Source organism: Melampsora larici-populina (assembly GCF_000204055.1).
Source record: "Melampsora larici-populina 98AG31 unplaced genomic scaffold MELLAscaffold_37, whole genome shotgun sequence".
In the NCBI taxonomy this organism is placed as follows: Eukaryota; Fungi; Basidiomycota; class Pucciniomycetes; order Pucciniales; family Melampsoraceae; genus Melampsora; species Melampsora laricis-populina.
In genome coordinates this window covers 86617-101920 of record NW_006768801.1, presented here as the reverse complement: position 1 = coordinate 101920, position 15304 = coordinate 86617, and the positions used below count along the sequence as shown (strand labels likewise).

At 41.1% G+C, this 15304-nt stretch overlaps 2 protein-coding genes across 2 annotated transcripts; both read left to right on the top strand.

The window, feature by feature from the left end:
• Positions 1-1103: 1103 nt before the first annotated feature.
• MELLADRAFT_38246 (family 32 glycoside hydrolase) lies at positions 1104-8090 on the top strand (the record flags this gene model as incomplete). The annotated part of the gene is made up of 9 exons (XM_007413606.1): positions 1104-1422; positions 1532-1590; positions 1703-1760; positions 1868-1896; positions 1975-2206; positions 2293-2897; positions 2978-3257; positions 7307-7567; positions 7639-8090. 9 exons carry the CDS (start codon positions 1104-1106, stop codon positions 8088-8090), a joined length of 2295 nt encoding a protein of 764 aa, XP_007413668.1.
• Positions 8091-8914: 824 nt separating this feature from the next.
• Positions 8915-9528, top strand: MELLADRAFT_109481 (uncharacterized protein; the record flags this gene model as incomplete). The annotated part of the gene is made up of 2 exons (XM_007413607.1): positions 8915-9293; positions 9509-9528. The coding sequence occupies 2 exons, from the start codon at positions 8915-8917 to the stop codon at positions 9526-9528; spliced, it is 399 nt and encodes a 132-aa protein (XP_007413669.1).
• Between the last annotated feature and the right edge of the window lie 5776 nt (positions 9529-15304).

Here is a 15304-nt window from a genome sequence, read left to right as displayed (position 1 = left end):
TTATGACGTGATGGATGATGAAATTGATGATGAGATGACGAATGAGTCAATGATTTACAAAGATGACTCAGAATCACATTGGAGATTGCAAATCAAATTGGTGTATGCTTTCGATCAGATTGGAAACATAAACTTGTCAGATTTCTAAACAGAAAAGAATGATGAGGATGGTATATCTCCAATCCAGCTCACACTGATCACACAAAGTAGAGGAGAACAAAAAAACATTCAGAAGAGAAGAAAAGAATTGATTGGCTGGATTTGTTCTATTCCACTTGTAGATTGGTAAACAAGACCACACACAGCAAATCATCAGATCACAGCAACAATCCATCAAACAAAAGTGGTCATGAAAACCATCTTGAACTCAATTTCATTCATCTTCTCAACTTTTACTTCTTTACCTCCATGTCCATTTCATCCTCACAGTCTCAATCTGATTGAACAAGTCCACAAAACAGTGCCAGATAATTCTTTATATCTTTTTGGATGACCTCACTGATCAGCTGGCTTGAGCTATTTCTTTCCCCCACGTTAGTCTTACTCTGCCTTTACTCCACAATGAGCCATGACTCCATGAGCCACAATGGAGTATATATCGTTTCATGATCAGACCATCTCCGAGTTTTGATTCTTTTCTTTTCTTGTGAAGTCACTAATCAATAGAAATCATCCAAACGAAGAACAAATCATCTGATCAGTCTTGATCCTGTCACCTACAGTTCATCCACATTCAGCCAAATTTATAATCCTGATTCAATCATTCAAAGTATCAAGGGTTTTGTATGTTCCGATTCATCTTCAGTAGTGGGGTAAGATACTCTTTGATGAATGGAATGATATGGGGGGATCATCCCAATCAAAATCATATCCCACGTGATCTAGGTCGTCAGAAATGCACATCTATCAAATCTGGAATTTATTTTTAAGTTGAGCGAGATATGATTGGAAATCGATTTGAGAAGTCCAAGAGTTCCAAAACCTCATCTTTCCTCAATTCCTTAACCCTTTTGAGTCTTTAATATCTTCTTCTTCTGAAGTACGAGTTCAGTGATATACATCATCAAGAGTCAAGACCATAAGTGCGATAAATGATACCCAAAATGAGTTTCGAATACCATAAACCATCAACATGGCTTTCTGTCCTAATTATTATCAGTACAATCAACCTCACAAGATCTCACCACACCAAGAACCGAGACCTAATCGACTTTGAAAAACGAAGCGAAGCAAGTTCTCATGCGATTCCTAGTCAAGTTTATAACACTTCAGTTCAAGACACACAATGTGATCTTAATCGTCATGAACCTCCTCAACTATCTAACTTGATCACTTGTCATGATAATTCTTTGTTTACTTTATGGAGACCTAAAGCTAGGTTCATGGGATCTCGTGGTTGGTTGAATGACCCTATGGCTATTTGTGAGTCATCTCTTTTACTTATATGTTCTTATATGCTTCTTGATATTTTAACATCCATTGATTCTAATGAGATTCAGAGAAATTGACGATATTTTTCCGCTTGAATCAGATCAAACCAAAAATGGTTCTTGGCATATAGGCTACCAGTGCCAGCCGAACAACTATGTGGTAGGTAGTAGACACATATTGAATGATAGGATGAAGTTTAAACAGAAAAGGCCGTTACTCACTGCTTTTTCAAACTTTTCCTTCGTCGGATTGCCTTTGTACCTTGATTTAGTGGGGAAATATTTCTCAGTGCTCAGCTTCGACTACTGATTTCACTTACTTTAATGATTGTCAGTTTCCTTTACATTGAAAGAAATCCCCATGCATAAATTCCTCTGTCATGAATATCCCAAAGTATTTAGCTGATCAGTATCCGTCATTTTCCTATGATAATTAGACCATGGCTGGCAAAACCCAGTGACCATCGTGAGTCAACCATATATATATACGAACCAGAACCTTCAAGAATGTTCTAAGACCAATCTGACACCCACCCATCCTTAGGCTCCATCTCAATTATACGATATTCGTGGAGTTTTTGATGGAAGTATCATCCAAAAAGGTTGGAACGGACACCCTACGATCATCTATACGTCAACTTTTACTGGTCCACTTGGTTGGAAAACTCAACCGCCTGAGAAGGAAGGAACTGAAACTCAGAGTCTTGCTTATACTGAAGACGATGGTAAGACATGGACCAAGTTGAACTTTGGAGAGAATGGAAACCCAGTGATTTGTAAGCCGAAGCCAAAGTGTTTGATTTGATCTTGTCACTTAGAAGGAATACTTTCAGTCACTGATTTTATTCATTATTTGATTCAGACCATTGGCCAGAAAAACATCTTACTGGATTCAGAGATCCATTCATATTCGAATCACCCGAATTCTTATCATTTTATTCCTCAAGTGGATCCCAACTAACAGGCCAAAAGTTTTTGACCATCAGTGGAGGGATTCGTGAAGATTTAGATCCCAAGAATGCAGGACCTAGATTATTTCTTTACCGTCAAAGCTATGAAGGAAATTTCCTTCATTGGACTTATTTAGGACCTTTGATCGAATTACCACCGGTTTTGAAACCTATTAGTTCTTGGCAAGGTGCAACTGGTGTGAACTTTGAATGTGGTTCATTAGTTACTATTGAAGAAGAGCCTCAAATGAACGGAACCAACCAGAGTGGTAATGATTCTTTTCAAAAACATCCTCATCGGCTTGATCTTTTCTTGACTGGATCTGAAGGAGCTCGAAATGGATCTCATGATGATCATTGGCCGATTTGGAGTGTATTAGATTACGATTTTTCAAATCTTGATGGAAACTTAAAGGCTAAAATCAAGTTTTCAGGTGTGATTGATTGGGGTAGGACTTATGCATTTGTAGTTTTTCAAGTTGAACCTAATCGACAAGTTCTTGTAGGTTGGAGTTATGTAAGTCATTCGATCCACTTTCTTTAATTGTCTCTCTCGTTTACTTATCTTTGGTTATTTTTTGGGGGGATTCAATATAGGAAGACGATGTTCAGAACGTATTGACTTCTCAAAGAGGTTATCAAGGTTCATTTACTCTATTTCGAGATATCTTTGTAAAAGTGATTCGGAATATCGCACCAGAGTCGGCTTACTTGACTGAGAAAGATCCAAGTTGGAGTGTCGAAAAAGAATTGGATGGTTCTTTATCCGTTATCACTCTTGGACAAAAAATCATTCCTGAAACCTTAAAAGCATACAAAAAAGAATCAATTGTTTCTAAACTGGCTGATCGTACTTTGAACATTAATAGTACTAGTAGTAGCACAGAAGGGAACACTCAGAATAGTACTCAGCTTACCAATCTAGTTAGATTTGAAACCCAACCATCTGATAGGTTTTTTGCTATTACTGCTCAACTCGATTTTTATGGCTTGACATCCAAGATTATTGATCCGACAAAGATAGATCTTCAAAACATGCTCAGAGCAGGGTTTAGAGTCTTGGCCAGTGAAAGTGAATGGACAGATATTTACTACGATCCTTTACTCGAATCAATCGTTATTTCTCGTACCCATAGTTCTTTAATAAAAACTTGTAAGTCCAAAAAAACTATACACCTCAAGCCTTATGAGATCGAGTATTGACTGTTTTTCTGTTGATTGGGGTTTTAGACGGGAATGAAAGCGAGGTTGGAAAACTAAGGCTTTGGCCTATTAGAGATCCATTGACGAATACTACTTCTTTAGAATCACTTAATTTGACGATCGTTGTGGATAATAGTGTGGTTGAGGTTTATGCTAATCATCAAACTGTTATTACTACTAGGGTTTATCCTTGGTTGATGGATTCTACATCGGTTTCTTTCTTTGTACAACAACCATCAAATCTTTCGTCAAATCCTTCATCAAATCAACTTTCAAAAACAAATCATTCGAAAACCAATCCTTCGAATTCTGAGTCTGATGAATTTCTTCCTTCTTCAGTTATGTTCTCTAAAATCGAAATATGGGATGGACTCTTAAATGCTTGGCCAAGCAGACCTACAAACAGTTCTTTAACAAATCCAACTTTTAGTCATAACCTTACTAGTACTCTTTATGATCTTTGGACTGAACTTTGATTTTGATCTCGTTTTTCAAGTTTTTGGAAAGAAAAAATCCAACACTTTATTGATATTTGTATAATAGATATATCTTGGTCGTTTTGATGGGTCTTTGTTTTCGTAGTAGTAGTTTTGAAGTATTTATGATTGGTGTTTTAGGTTGATTTGATGATTTTTGGATGTGAAACTTACAAATTTACTATTTAACTTGATGAAGACAAAAATGGTGTGATTTTTCTTTCTTTATGTTGTGAGATTCGTTTTGAGATGTTTCAGGTGTCATTCTTCTGAGTTTTGAATGCGTTTTTTACGAATATCGTTGAATGGACATGAAAAAATAGTGACTTGGAGATGCATTTGTATTGGAGACGGAATGCTTTTCGTGCATGCTTTGTGAAGGATGAGAAACATGGATGAATTAAAGTGCGCATACATACAAGGGAGGCGCAGGGAGGAGTTACACAAACCGGGTTTCTACTTTGTATCCCATAATACGAGGGACAATCCCACACATTTTAATGAGATGAAACATCAGATTCATCTTGGCATGCGCTTCACCTCGAGTGACTCAGCGCAGAGGGACTTGGTACTTATCCGATGCAAAAGGTTTCAACGTGACCAAGAAATTCACATGACCTTTGACCTCAAGACTCCCTTGAAGAAAATCAGTCACGAATTTGATGTGGATATGATTCGTATCAGCCAGCAGAACTTGAAGTCTGGGACAAGGATAGGGTCACTCTCCACCAAACATCCGCAATGATTTTCATCGACATGACATGATATGATCAATCGATTGCACCTGATCGGCTTCTCAAACTTTACTCATATGACTTTCTACAGTTTTGCTTGCACTGCAAGATCGAGACGGGCTCCGCTCATATCCTACAACGTTTGATACTTCCTCCCTCCGGAACACGCCGTCCAACAAGGTCATACACCGGTAATGCTCATCATGTGACAGCGGGGCATTGGATATTTCTGACGCGGTGTGATATTTAAATAAAGTACCCTTGATGAGCTTTACATCGAGTGACTCACTTGCAAAGGTTTCACTCATCTCCTCGCCTAATATAATCTCGTCTATCGTATCGTCATCGAACAATGAGGACGGTCAAAATGGTACAGCTCGTTATCAAGCTTCCAAAGATGATGGTCAAATCTGATTCAAACTCATCATGGCTTTGCCTCAGTATGATCTTCGCCATCGTAGTCGACCTTTCAGTTTGTCGGTCGTCCATACTTCAACTTCAAAACCAGTTTAATAAACGAGACATCATTCATTCCGACACTCATTATGATAAAAATTCGACCGATCCCCGATCTATCGGATGCAACATCTCTCGCAACGAGCCACCTCAGTTATCGAACTTACTCGCTTGTTGGAATAGTTCCCTATTCAATGTTTGGCGTCCCAAAGCAAGGATGATAGGATCGCATGGGTGGATGAATGATCCTATGGGAATCTGTGTGTACTTTTTTCTAAAATTTTGAAATCTTTCAGGTTGGCTGATAAAGTTTTCGATGGGTTAGTTCAAACAAAGAATGGAACGTGGGATATAAGTTACCAATGTCAACCCAATAACTATATGGTAGGCATTTCATGGCTTCAAGTTCCATCAGACTTCAGTCCCGTTTATGTAACATATCTTGCGTCGTATTTTTCCAGTGGGGAAACATTTCTCAATGCTCGGCATCTACATCCGACTTTACATATTTCAATGACTGTAAGCCTTCTACCATGGAATACTTTTATTAGTCACGAACACATAAGCTGGGATGAGCTTGGCCTTCCTACACGCGTACCCCGCAAGATAACACGACTCTGCAAGGTGTGTCAAAAACAGTTGGCTGACCAAAGCGCACTTGTTGATTTGTTTTCAGACCATGGCTGGGAAGACCCTATCACACTTGTAAGCACCAAAAAATTGCTTATGATCACCAATGCTGTCACGTACATCGTATTGTGATCTGATTTGCATGAGTGAATAATCATCTTCTTTATTTAGGCACCCTCGCAACTATACGATATCCGTGGAGTGTTAGACGGAACGGCGATCCAAGATGGATGGAATGGATACCCCACTCTTATGTATACATCCACTTATACTGGCTCGCTGGGATGGAGTAGTCAGGCACCTGAAAGAGAAGGCGCAGAAACCTTGAGTATTGCATATACTGAAGATGATGGTACGACATGGACAAAACTGAACTTTGGGGAAGGAGGAAACCCAGTGATATGTTAGTTCAATTGTATGGGTACAATCCTAACGACGTGATCATGAATGGTTTATTGACCTTTACTCACTATCCTAAAACTTTAGATCATTGGCCAGAAAAAAATCTTGCTAGTTTCAGGGATCCCTTCTTATTTAAATCATCTGAATTTCTTGATTATTATTCCAACTCATCAAATCCTTGGAGTCGTTCAAACTTGACGGGCGAGTATTTCTTAGCCATCAGTAGTGGGATTCGTTTAGATCTTGATCCAATCAATGCAGGACCTCGATTATTTCTTTATCGTCAAACCACTAAAGGAAACCTACTTGATTGGACATACCTAGGTGTTTTACTTTCAGCACCTCATCAATTCATTTCTAGTAGTCCTTGGCGTGCTCCTTTTGGTGGAAACTTTGAATGCGGTACATTAGCTAGTCTTCATGAAGGAGGTAGGGTGATCAGTCAAGACTCTAAGAATATCACTCATCGACTTGATTTATTCTTTAGTGGAATAGAAGGAGCTCCTAGAGATTCTCATCAAGGTCATTGGCCGATTTGGAATGTCCTTGAGTATGATTACAGTCATCCAGATCGAAATTTGACGGCAAGTATTAAGTTTTCTGGCGTTATTGATTGGGGTAGGACATATGCATATGTCAGTTTTCCGGATGACAAAGGTCGACAAATCCTCATTGGATGGTGTTATGTAAGAGATTCTTTGGTTTATGTGTATTGAGCTTTTGATCTTTGGCTGATCATTCCTGATAATAGGAGGACGATGATAAAAATGTATTGGCATTTCAAAGAGGTTATCAAGGTGCCTTTACCCTATTTCGAGAAGTGTTTGTGAAAGTTATTAGGAATGTTTTACCTACTTCACCATATCTGAATGAGAAAGACCCAAGTTGGATTATCGAAACTGAGGCAGATGGTTCAATATCTGCGGTGACTCTTGGACAAAGGATTGTTTCAGAGACTTTAACAGCATATGAAAAAGAGTCTATTATTTCAAAACCTATTGACCGTACTTTAGATCTTGGAGTAGTAGAAAGTACCAATGCGCTTCTTACAAATCTAGTCCAATTTGAAGAACAGCCATCAGATCGGTATTTTGCTATCACCGCTCAACTCGACTTTCATGGCTTGACCTCAAGCTTGGATGATCCCACAAACATAGATCTTCAAAGCATGCCTCGTGGTGGGTTCAGAGTTTTGGCCAGCGAAAGTGAATGGACAGATATCTATTATGAGCCTTCATCTGAATCACTCGTTGTGCGCCGTGAACACAGTTCTTTGGTGAAAGTTTGTAAGTCTATAGACCATTCAAGGTGTTACAATAATATCAGAGCGTGACATTAACTTGATTGACTTTTCTAGATGGGAGTTCTACTGAGATAGGAAAACTAAGACTTTGGCCAATTCGAGATCCAATGACCAACACCACCTCTTTAGAATCACTTAACCTAACTATCATTGTAGACAACAGTATTATAGAAGTATACGCAAATCATCAAACAGTCATCACTACTCGAGTTTACCCTTGGTTGATGAATTCTACATCAGTTTCATTTTTCGTAGAAGGAAATCCATCAATGAAGAACCCAAATCGATCATCTAATCTTACTTCTAATCCAAAAGAAATTCATTCCAATCCTAGTGTCACCAACCATTCAAGTTTTATTCCTCAATCTGTTTCTTTTTCAAATATTGAACTATGGAATGGTTTGCTAAACGCTTGGCCAAATCGACCTTTAAATTCTTCTGTACTTATTAAAACTAGTCATGATCTTACTCAAACTCTTTATTCTGTTTGGGATGATACGTCATAATTAGATTCTTGATCTATATTAAAAGCACTTTGTACTCAACTTGAACGTTTTATCGATTTTCTTCCGGATTTAAATTTGAAGAAGGGTTTTATGTTTTTTTGAGATCAGAAAACAAGTTCCAAGGGATCTTTTAGGCGTTTATCAATAGTTTGTGTTTTTAATTACTATGTGTGTAGGCAAACGTCATCAGATTTGGTGAAGGTGGGGTTAGATGAATTGGTATGTCACGGTCAATGTATCCTTTCCCTCTTGAGTCCATTTTTGATTGCAAGGCTTTCACTCTACACATAAAATCACACAAATTCTTTATCTTCATCCTCATACCTTGAAAGATGTTCTATATCCTCTGACATTCCTTTGAGTCTATGTAAGGTTTTCATTTTAGCATTTTTTTATCATGTAATGCTTGAATTTGATTGGTTGTTTACAATCTTTTTTGGAATACACTTTTATTCCAGTTTCTCATTTGACTTGAAGTCTCAATCTCAATCTGAAAGAAATTTATAGGTTCAAGCTTAATTTGAAAGCATTTCGAACCAGTGACACCGGTCAAACTTAACATCCGCATGGGACTTATGTTAAGTTTGGACACTGGTGGCCAAAGGCACGTCATCAGTGAGTTCCGTCAAGAACACTGGACGCCGGGTTTTGGGTCACGAGTAGTGAAGTCGGGGCCGAATCAATTAGTCGGCCCCAGAGAAAGGAAACACGCACAGACCTAGAGACTTCACACTCGCCGAACCAAAACAGCATCAAGAAAATACTTTCTGAGATTCACCAAAGCTTAAATTTCCTCATAAATAATTTTGAAAACAAAGAAAACAATGGAAAACTCACAAGATATCAGTTTAACACAACAGACAAAAGACTTCAATAGAATAACAAGGTCAAGACCAGGAAACAAAGATGAAAAAGAACAACAAGAGAATCAAGAGGCAAGTGGAAGCAAACCAAGAGGAAGAGGAAGAGAAAGCGGTAGAACATCAAAGAAAGTAGAGATGAAGGAAGAAGGAAGAGTAAGACACCCAAAAGAAGAAACGACGTCAGAAGAAGAAAGTGGAAGTGGTGGTGAAGAGGAAAAAGAAAACAAAGAAGTAGAGGTAGAGAAAGAAGAGCTTCTAACGGAATTGTCCGACAAGAATGAAGAGAGAGGAGGCTTAGGAGCGGAAGGTGACAACAGAAGTGAAAGCGGGATAGGACTTTGTAAGTTTTTCACATAGTTTTGAATTGCACCTTCCCACCTTCTATAAGTCCAACCCCCCCATATCTTAAAAAGATCACCACAAACCATCACACAAAACCACTCTGTACCATCTATTATCATCATCACAACAAAACCACATTCCATCACACTCCATCAGATGACCATGTTTAACCAAATATCAGAAGGACTAACAGTGTGGTAGGAAATTGAATAGTGGCTCGAGATATCATTTAACAAAACTCAACCAAGTGTGGCCTGAACAAAAGTGTGGCCTGAATAAAGATAAAAGTGTGGCCTGATTAAATTAAAATAATGTGTGGCCAAATGTGCGGCCTGATTAAAAAGAGACGTGATAGATCTAGAAGTGCGGCAGATGTTAGTAAGACGCTAAAGGCGCCATAAGAGACAATAAGATGAGTAAAGATAACTATAGACCAGATCAAGTGAATAAAAGACAGGACAGAGATGGAAAAGAAAGAGAAGAGAAAGGACTAACATGGAGTGTTTTCTTGCTATGATTGTTGCCAGACCATAAAGATGACAAAACAGAATTCACCAACTCAAACGGCCACATTGTGGAGAGCAATTTATATGTATTGTTTTCTTTTTGGACGCCACTATTTGGCGACCGCTTTCTAAAACCCGACGCCCGGATTTTGGATAACACCAATCTCACAGCCCGTTGCATGTAAACCATCGCCCGGTTTAATTTGAAACTGGGCGGCTCAGCATTTTGTTCACTTTCATTTCTAGTTCAGTAAGTATCGTGCCAAACCTCCTAAACCTCCTACCTGAGGCCAGTAATCATGTCATGAGGCCAGTAGTCATATATAGAATCTCGCTTGATAAGAATCTCATGTCAAATATCATTCCATTCATGTCAAGATGAGATTCAAAAAAAGTCACAACATAACAACAACATAGCATTGGAGATCTAGGAGATCACTATAGCCCTCCATTCGTGTACGTGTAGTGTAGCTCGCTTACGCGTATACATCCGTGTGTAAGTAAACAAAGAGAGAAAGTAAAGCAAGAGACAGGCACATGTATTTCCAAAAAAAAACAAGACACATAAAAGTGAGCAAGACAAGACAAAGAAAGCACACAAAGAAGGCTGTAAGCACACAAAACAGGCTGCTTGTTCATTATGCTGCCTGATTATTCCCATTCCACCTATCAAAATGTTCTTGATAAGATTTGATCCAAATTGGTATCTTGGTAGCATCCAGCCCGGAAGCGTTGCGATGCTTCCCAAAGACGTCCTGAAAAGGCAGAGACTCATAATCTTTGAACCTCAAACTTACAAAGTGGTCCTCGTTGATAAATGCAAGGACAATTGGATCTTCTTTCTTCTTGTTTGGCAAGGTGCAGTAAGGGAAGAAGCTATTGCAGTACGCTATGTTTGGATCCAATAGAATAGTTGGCCACTTGTAAGTGCTAGCGGTGACATACCCCATATAGGGCATTCGCATCCAATAGTCTTTAGTGCATTCAACTGCCTGAAAGTCCAGTTGAGATAGCATATCTTGCACTACCTCGGCGCCAAAAGAATGCTTGCTGCGAGTCTTCACCGAGGTCCGCGTTGAGGGAGACAATATCAAATGCTCATGGTCTTCAGCATGAGCAGAAAGCTCAGCAAGCAACTTAGTTCTGACTTCCAAATAAGAGTCCGCAGAATAATTTCCAAGCGATGCCGCCACCGCGTAGTATTCACAGTTACCGAGGGCAGGAGGATTGAAGGTAGATTTGACATACGGCACGATGAAATCTGGTAGTTGCTTCAATATTGCTTCTTCCTTAACTACGTTACCCTCTGCTATGTCTACATCACATCCTTCTCCAAACGGGAATACCACCGAACCAAATACTTGGCTTGCTTCCAGTGTTTTCTGTACTTTAGGATTGGTTGGCGGCAGGACCAAATCTTTGGCAATGAGCAAGAGAGCTAGCTCAGGAACCAGTACATGACGAATGAAGTAATCTTTTGGAAAAGGGGCTGCGTTTTTACCAGTGAGCTTGTTATTAGGCAAGAAGAGCTTGGTTAAGGTCCGGACCATGACCTCAAAACCAAGTTGGCCATAGCTACAACAGAAGCACACGGGTCAGATGGCCTCTCAATAGACAAAGATGACAGGGACGACACTCACTACCCAGGCTGCTCGACCTCAAAACCGTCGAACTCTCCACTCATAGAGAACATGTACCGTCCCTGGGTTTGCTGTTTTTGTTGGGCACTGGCAAGAAACCCTGAGGGTATGCTTCCGTCAATGATTCCTTCTAGATGACAAGCCAGTTTATGAATGTGTCTAATAGAAGATTGTCAGTCAAAATTGTTCAAGGAGAATCAGCAAGCTTGATGAATGACTGCTTACTGATCAAGAAATTCAAATTGGATGCTTATGGGCCAGCCCTCACGCTTTCCAAAGGGGATAACATCCCTTTTGGCCTGATGGAGTGAACAATATTCCGCAGTTTGCGGAAACTACAGTGGGAAGTAATAGTAGGAATGAGGGAGTGAGTAAGCTGATACAATTTGATCTTACGCAGTGAAAGGAATAGAGTAACCCACCGGTAAAGACAAGTAGTTGGGTAAAGCTAGTAGACTCGCATGTAGCTCTTGAAGCCTCTTCAAAGGAGAAGAGGGCAGGGGTTCATCACAGAAAGCACACAGGTTCTCCAATTCAAACTCTGAATCAATGTTGCGACTGGAGTCCGAATCCTCAATGTCCGGGTCCATAAGACGCTCTTCTACCGCGCGAGTTTCTTTATTTAAATCAACTCGGACACCTGAGTTGACTAGTGGAGCACTGGTTTGATTGGTTTCCTTGACTTGGGGACAGCGATTCGCGCGATGGTCCGTCTGCTTGCATTTGCTGCATTTGTAGATGCACTTAGTAGGTTGAGAGGCGTTCGCATCTTTTTGGATATCAGCTTGAGACGTGATGGGTGCCTTTCAAGACTGAGTCAATTGAGATCTAGTGGGTTGTCCTGCTTGCAACAAAGGACTTTGATGAGCAGACCCTTGAGTTGGAGCAACTTGCGTTTGAGATTTTCGGCCTTCCAGAGCGGCAGAGACAGTTACAATAGACGAAAATGAAAGTTGGGAGCGAGTTGATTGGGTAGTTGGCACTGCAGGTTCTTCTTCTTGAAGTTTGAAATCAGCCATTTTGGTGTCTTCATTGGCCAATCTAATGGCACAAGTAGTTCGGGTGCGACCGCTTTGTGAACAATAACCACAATTGGGCCCTCGTGTTTTTTTGGCGGCTCTGGCGGCTCTTTGAGCTTCTTCAAGTTCCTCCACCTTGTGTTGAGGTTTCCATCTTCCTTCTTTCAATGTGGATCCAGGCTGTTTGTTAGGTTGGTGACGTGGCCGGCCGCGATTGTGGAACTTGACTACTGCATTCTGAATGGGAACAAGCGCGTACCAACCAGTTTCCAACTTTTCTAGCTCTTCGTAAACTTTGCGGAGGGAGTGTTCATCCAGTTGAAGCATTCGATTGATCCTGCATTGAACAGCTGTTTTGAGAGCATCGAGATTTTCTGGAGGTACCTCCAGAGACAAATGCCATTGTTGGTGTACAAGGCTGGGTGAGAGATTATCGGATTCTTCCAGAGCCCGAGCCAGTTTGTGTGAGCAGGGCAAACCCCAAGTGCCACGGAAGGTCTTACTACACGCCTTTTCAAAAGAACCGGGAATGAGAGCATATTGAGCTTTAATTTTTGTGAGAGCAAAATGGGAAATGACACCGTGCATGTTGTGAAAGGAATCTGGGAGGCCAAGAAGGGTTTTTTGACTCTTGACCCCGGTCAAAGTCATGATTTCCTTATATTGGGATTCTCCGGCGCGCTTGAAGGCCTTGAAGCAGGTAATAAAATCGTTATTACTCCCATCGAGAAAGCTTTTGAGCCAATGGTGTCCTCCCTTGATTCGGGAAGTCAAAGAATTGCCAAAGTGAGGTGTTTGAGAAGTAAACAGAGCAACGAACTTCTTGGTGCGGTACAACCAAGTCTTTTCCAAATAGTCCAAAATCTGATGTTGTCGAGCCAAAGACTTGACAGCATCCAGGTTTTCATCATAATCTGACTCAGTAGTGCTCTGAATGAACCAATTTCATACCTCAAGGAACTTATTCCACTTGTCAGAGGGCATCTTCTTCTTGCAGTTCTTGGCTATGTTTGGATTAATGTGCCAAATGCACAGAATGTGAGTCGCACTAGGAAAGACTTTGTCAATGGCATTGTAGAGAGCTGGTTCTGCGTCCGTGCAGAAGGTTTCAGGCAGTTGAATGTTGCTGTTTTCCGAGTCTCCATCAAACACAAGGGATTTCAGTTGCTCCAGAGCCCAAGTATAACAATCCTCGACCTCGCTGTGTAAGAAACACAAAGCCACAGTAAAGGTTTTGTGAGTGTTTGTTGTACCCAAGATGTGGAGCAGTGGAATATTGAATTGGTTTGTCTTATAGGTGCAATCAAGTCCGATGACGGTTGGAAAACGTCGAGCCAGTTCGATTCCTTGGGGGCTGGCCATGAACAAGGATTGAAGCGTGCCGTCTTGAGCGGTGGTTGTGCGGAAGGCCCAATGGTTTTCAGTGATTAAATCAAAAAGACCTTGTATGGGAGTTCGACCACAGAGCCAGGCATCTCTCTGGCGGTAAAGAGCGTTGCAAATATCCCTGACCAAATGTTCCGTACCGGGGGCGAAATTGATGAGTTGATGGATCTGCCAAGCACGACAGCCTGCTGAGGAGAGAAGCTCAATCTGAGCTTGTACATCAGGACTGAATTGCCGGTTTTTGGAAAAGTTATTGGGTCGATCGAAGGGAGGATGGTCGTGTTCATGTTTTGCTGGGGTTTTTTGGTCTTGCTGGACAATCCAATGGTTGGATCAAGAATGGTAGTTGAGAGGTACCTCAAAGGGGCAGTTGGTCATCTTGGTGGCACTAGCCCGAACCTTAGCAACTGATTTGACCGGTTGTCCAAGAGCGCACCTGAAATAGATGCACACCTTTTGATGGTGCTCCGTCTTATGAGATTTAATTGAAATCCCATATACTTGATGTCGAGCTACGGCGTCCATATACATGATGCTGCTGGCCATTGCAACAAACTCCTTTCCATAAGCAAGGGATTTCAAAAGCCTCACCAGCTCAACTCCCATACATTCATTAAGTCATGATTAATGACTTAATGATTACAACATTCAGCAAATGATACGGTGAAGAAAGGGAAACTTACCAATCGGAGGCCAAGTGTCATCTTGCTCCGCTTGAAGATCATCAAGCGGATCTTCATCTTTGTCTTTTTCACATTCTGCTGAATGAGTTCGAGATGCTGGTTGGAATTTGTTGGCTACAGTGTGAGCTGGCAGGGTGGGTGGAACCTCGGTTGGGGGCTTCACCTGCAAGGTGGATGTGGAGGTGTGAATAGAGTTCGAGGCTGTAATCAAGGATGGCTGGCTGAGGCTAATAGGCTGAATAGGCATGCTGGCTTTTCCTTTTGATTCGGTATCAGCAGAAGAAGCTTCCAAGCTGGTCATGTAGGATTCGCTGGTGCTAGGGATTGGGGGAGGTTGCAAATGTTGGGTGGTAGGTTGAGTAGGTATGTTCAGAGAAGAATGAAGAAGTCCATGTTGCTCGGGAGGATATGGGTACGGTGCAAACGGGTGGTATGGAGTGTAAGAAGGCGCGTAGTACTGCTGATGTCGCCAAAGCTGGTCTGTTTGATCTGCAACGGACACGTCTTTCACCGGTGCATTGTATGCAAAAGGAGGAGTTGAGGTAGGCCAGTGGGGCATGGGAGGAGGGTACATGTAAGGATAGTAGGGACTGGGAGGGACGGGTGGTGGTATGGTGTGACTACTGATGCCTGGGGGTGGAGGACCGTTGAAGCAATTGGATGTGGTGAAGGGGAACGTGTTGGACATTGTGAAACAATGGATTGTATGAGTAAAGGGAAGATAAAGCAAGACGATGCAATTATTGGTATTGATATCAACGTGAAGAGAGAGGAT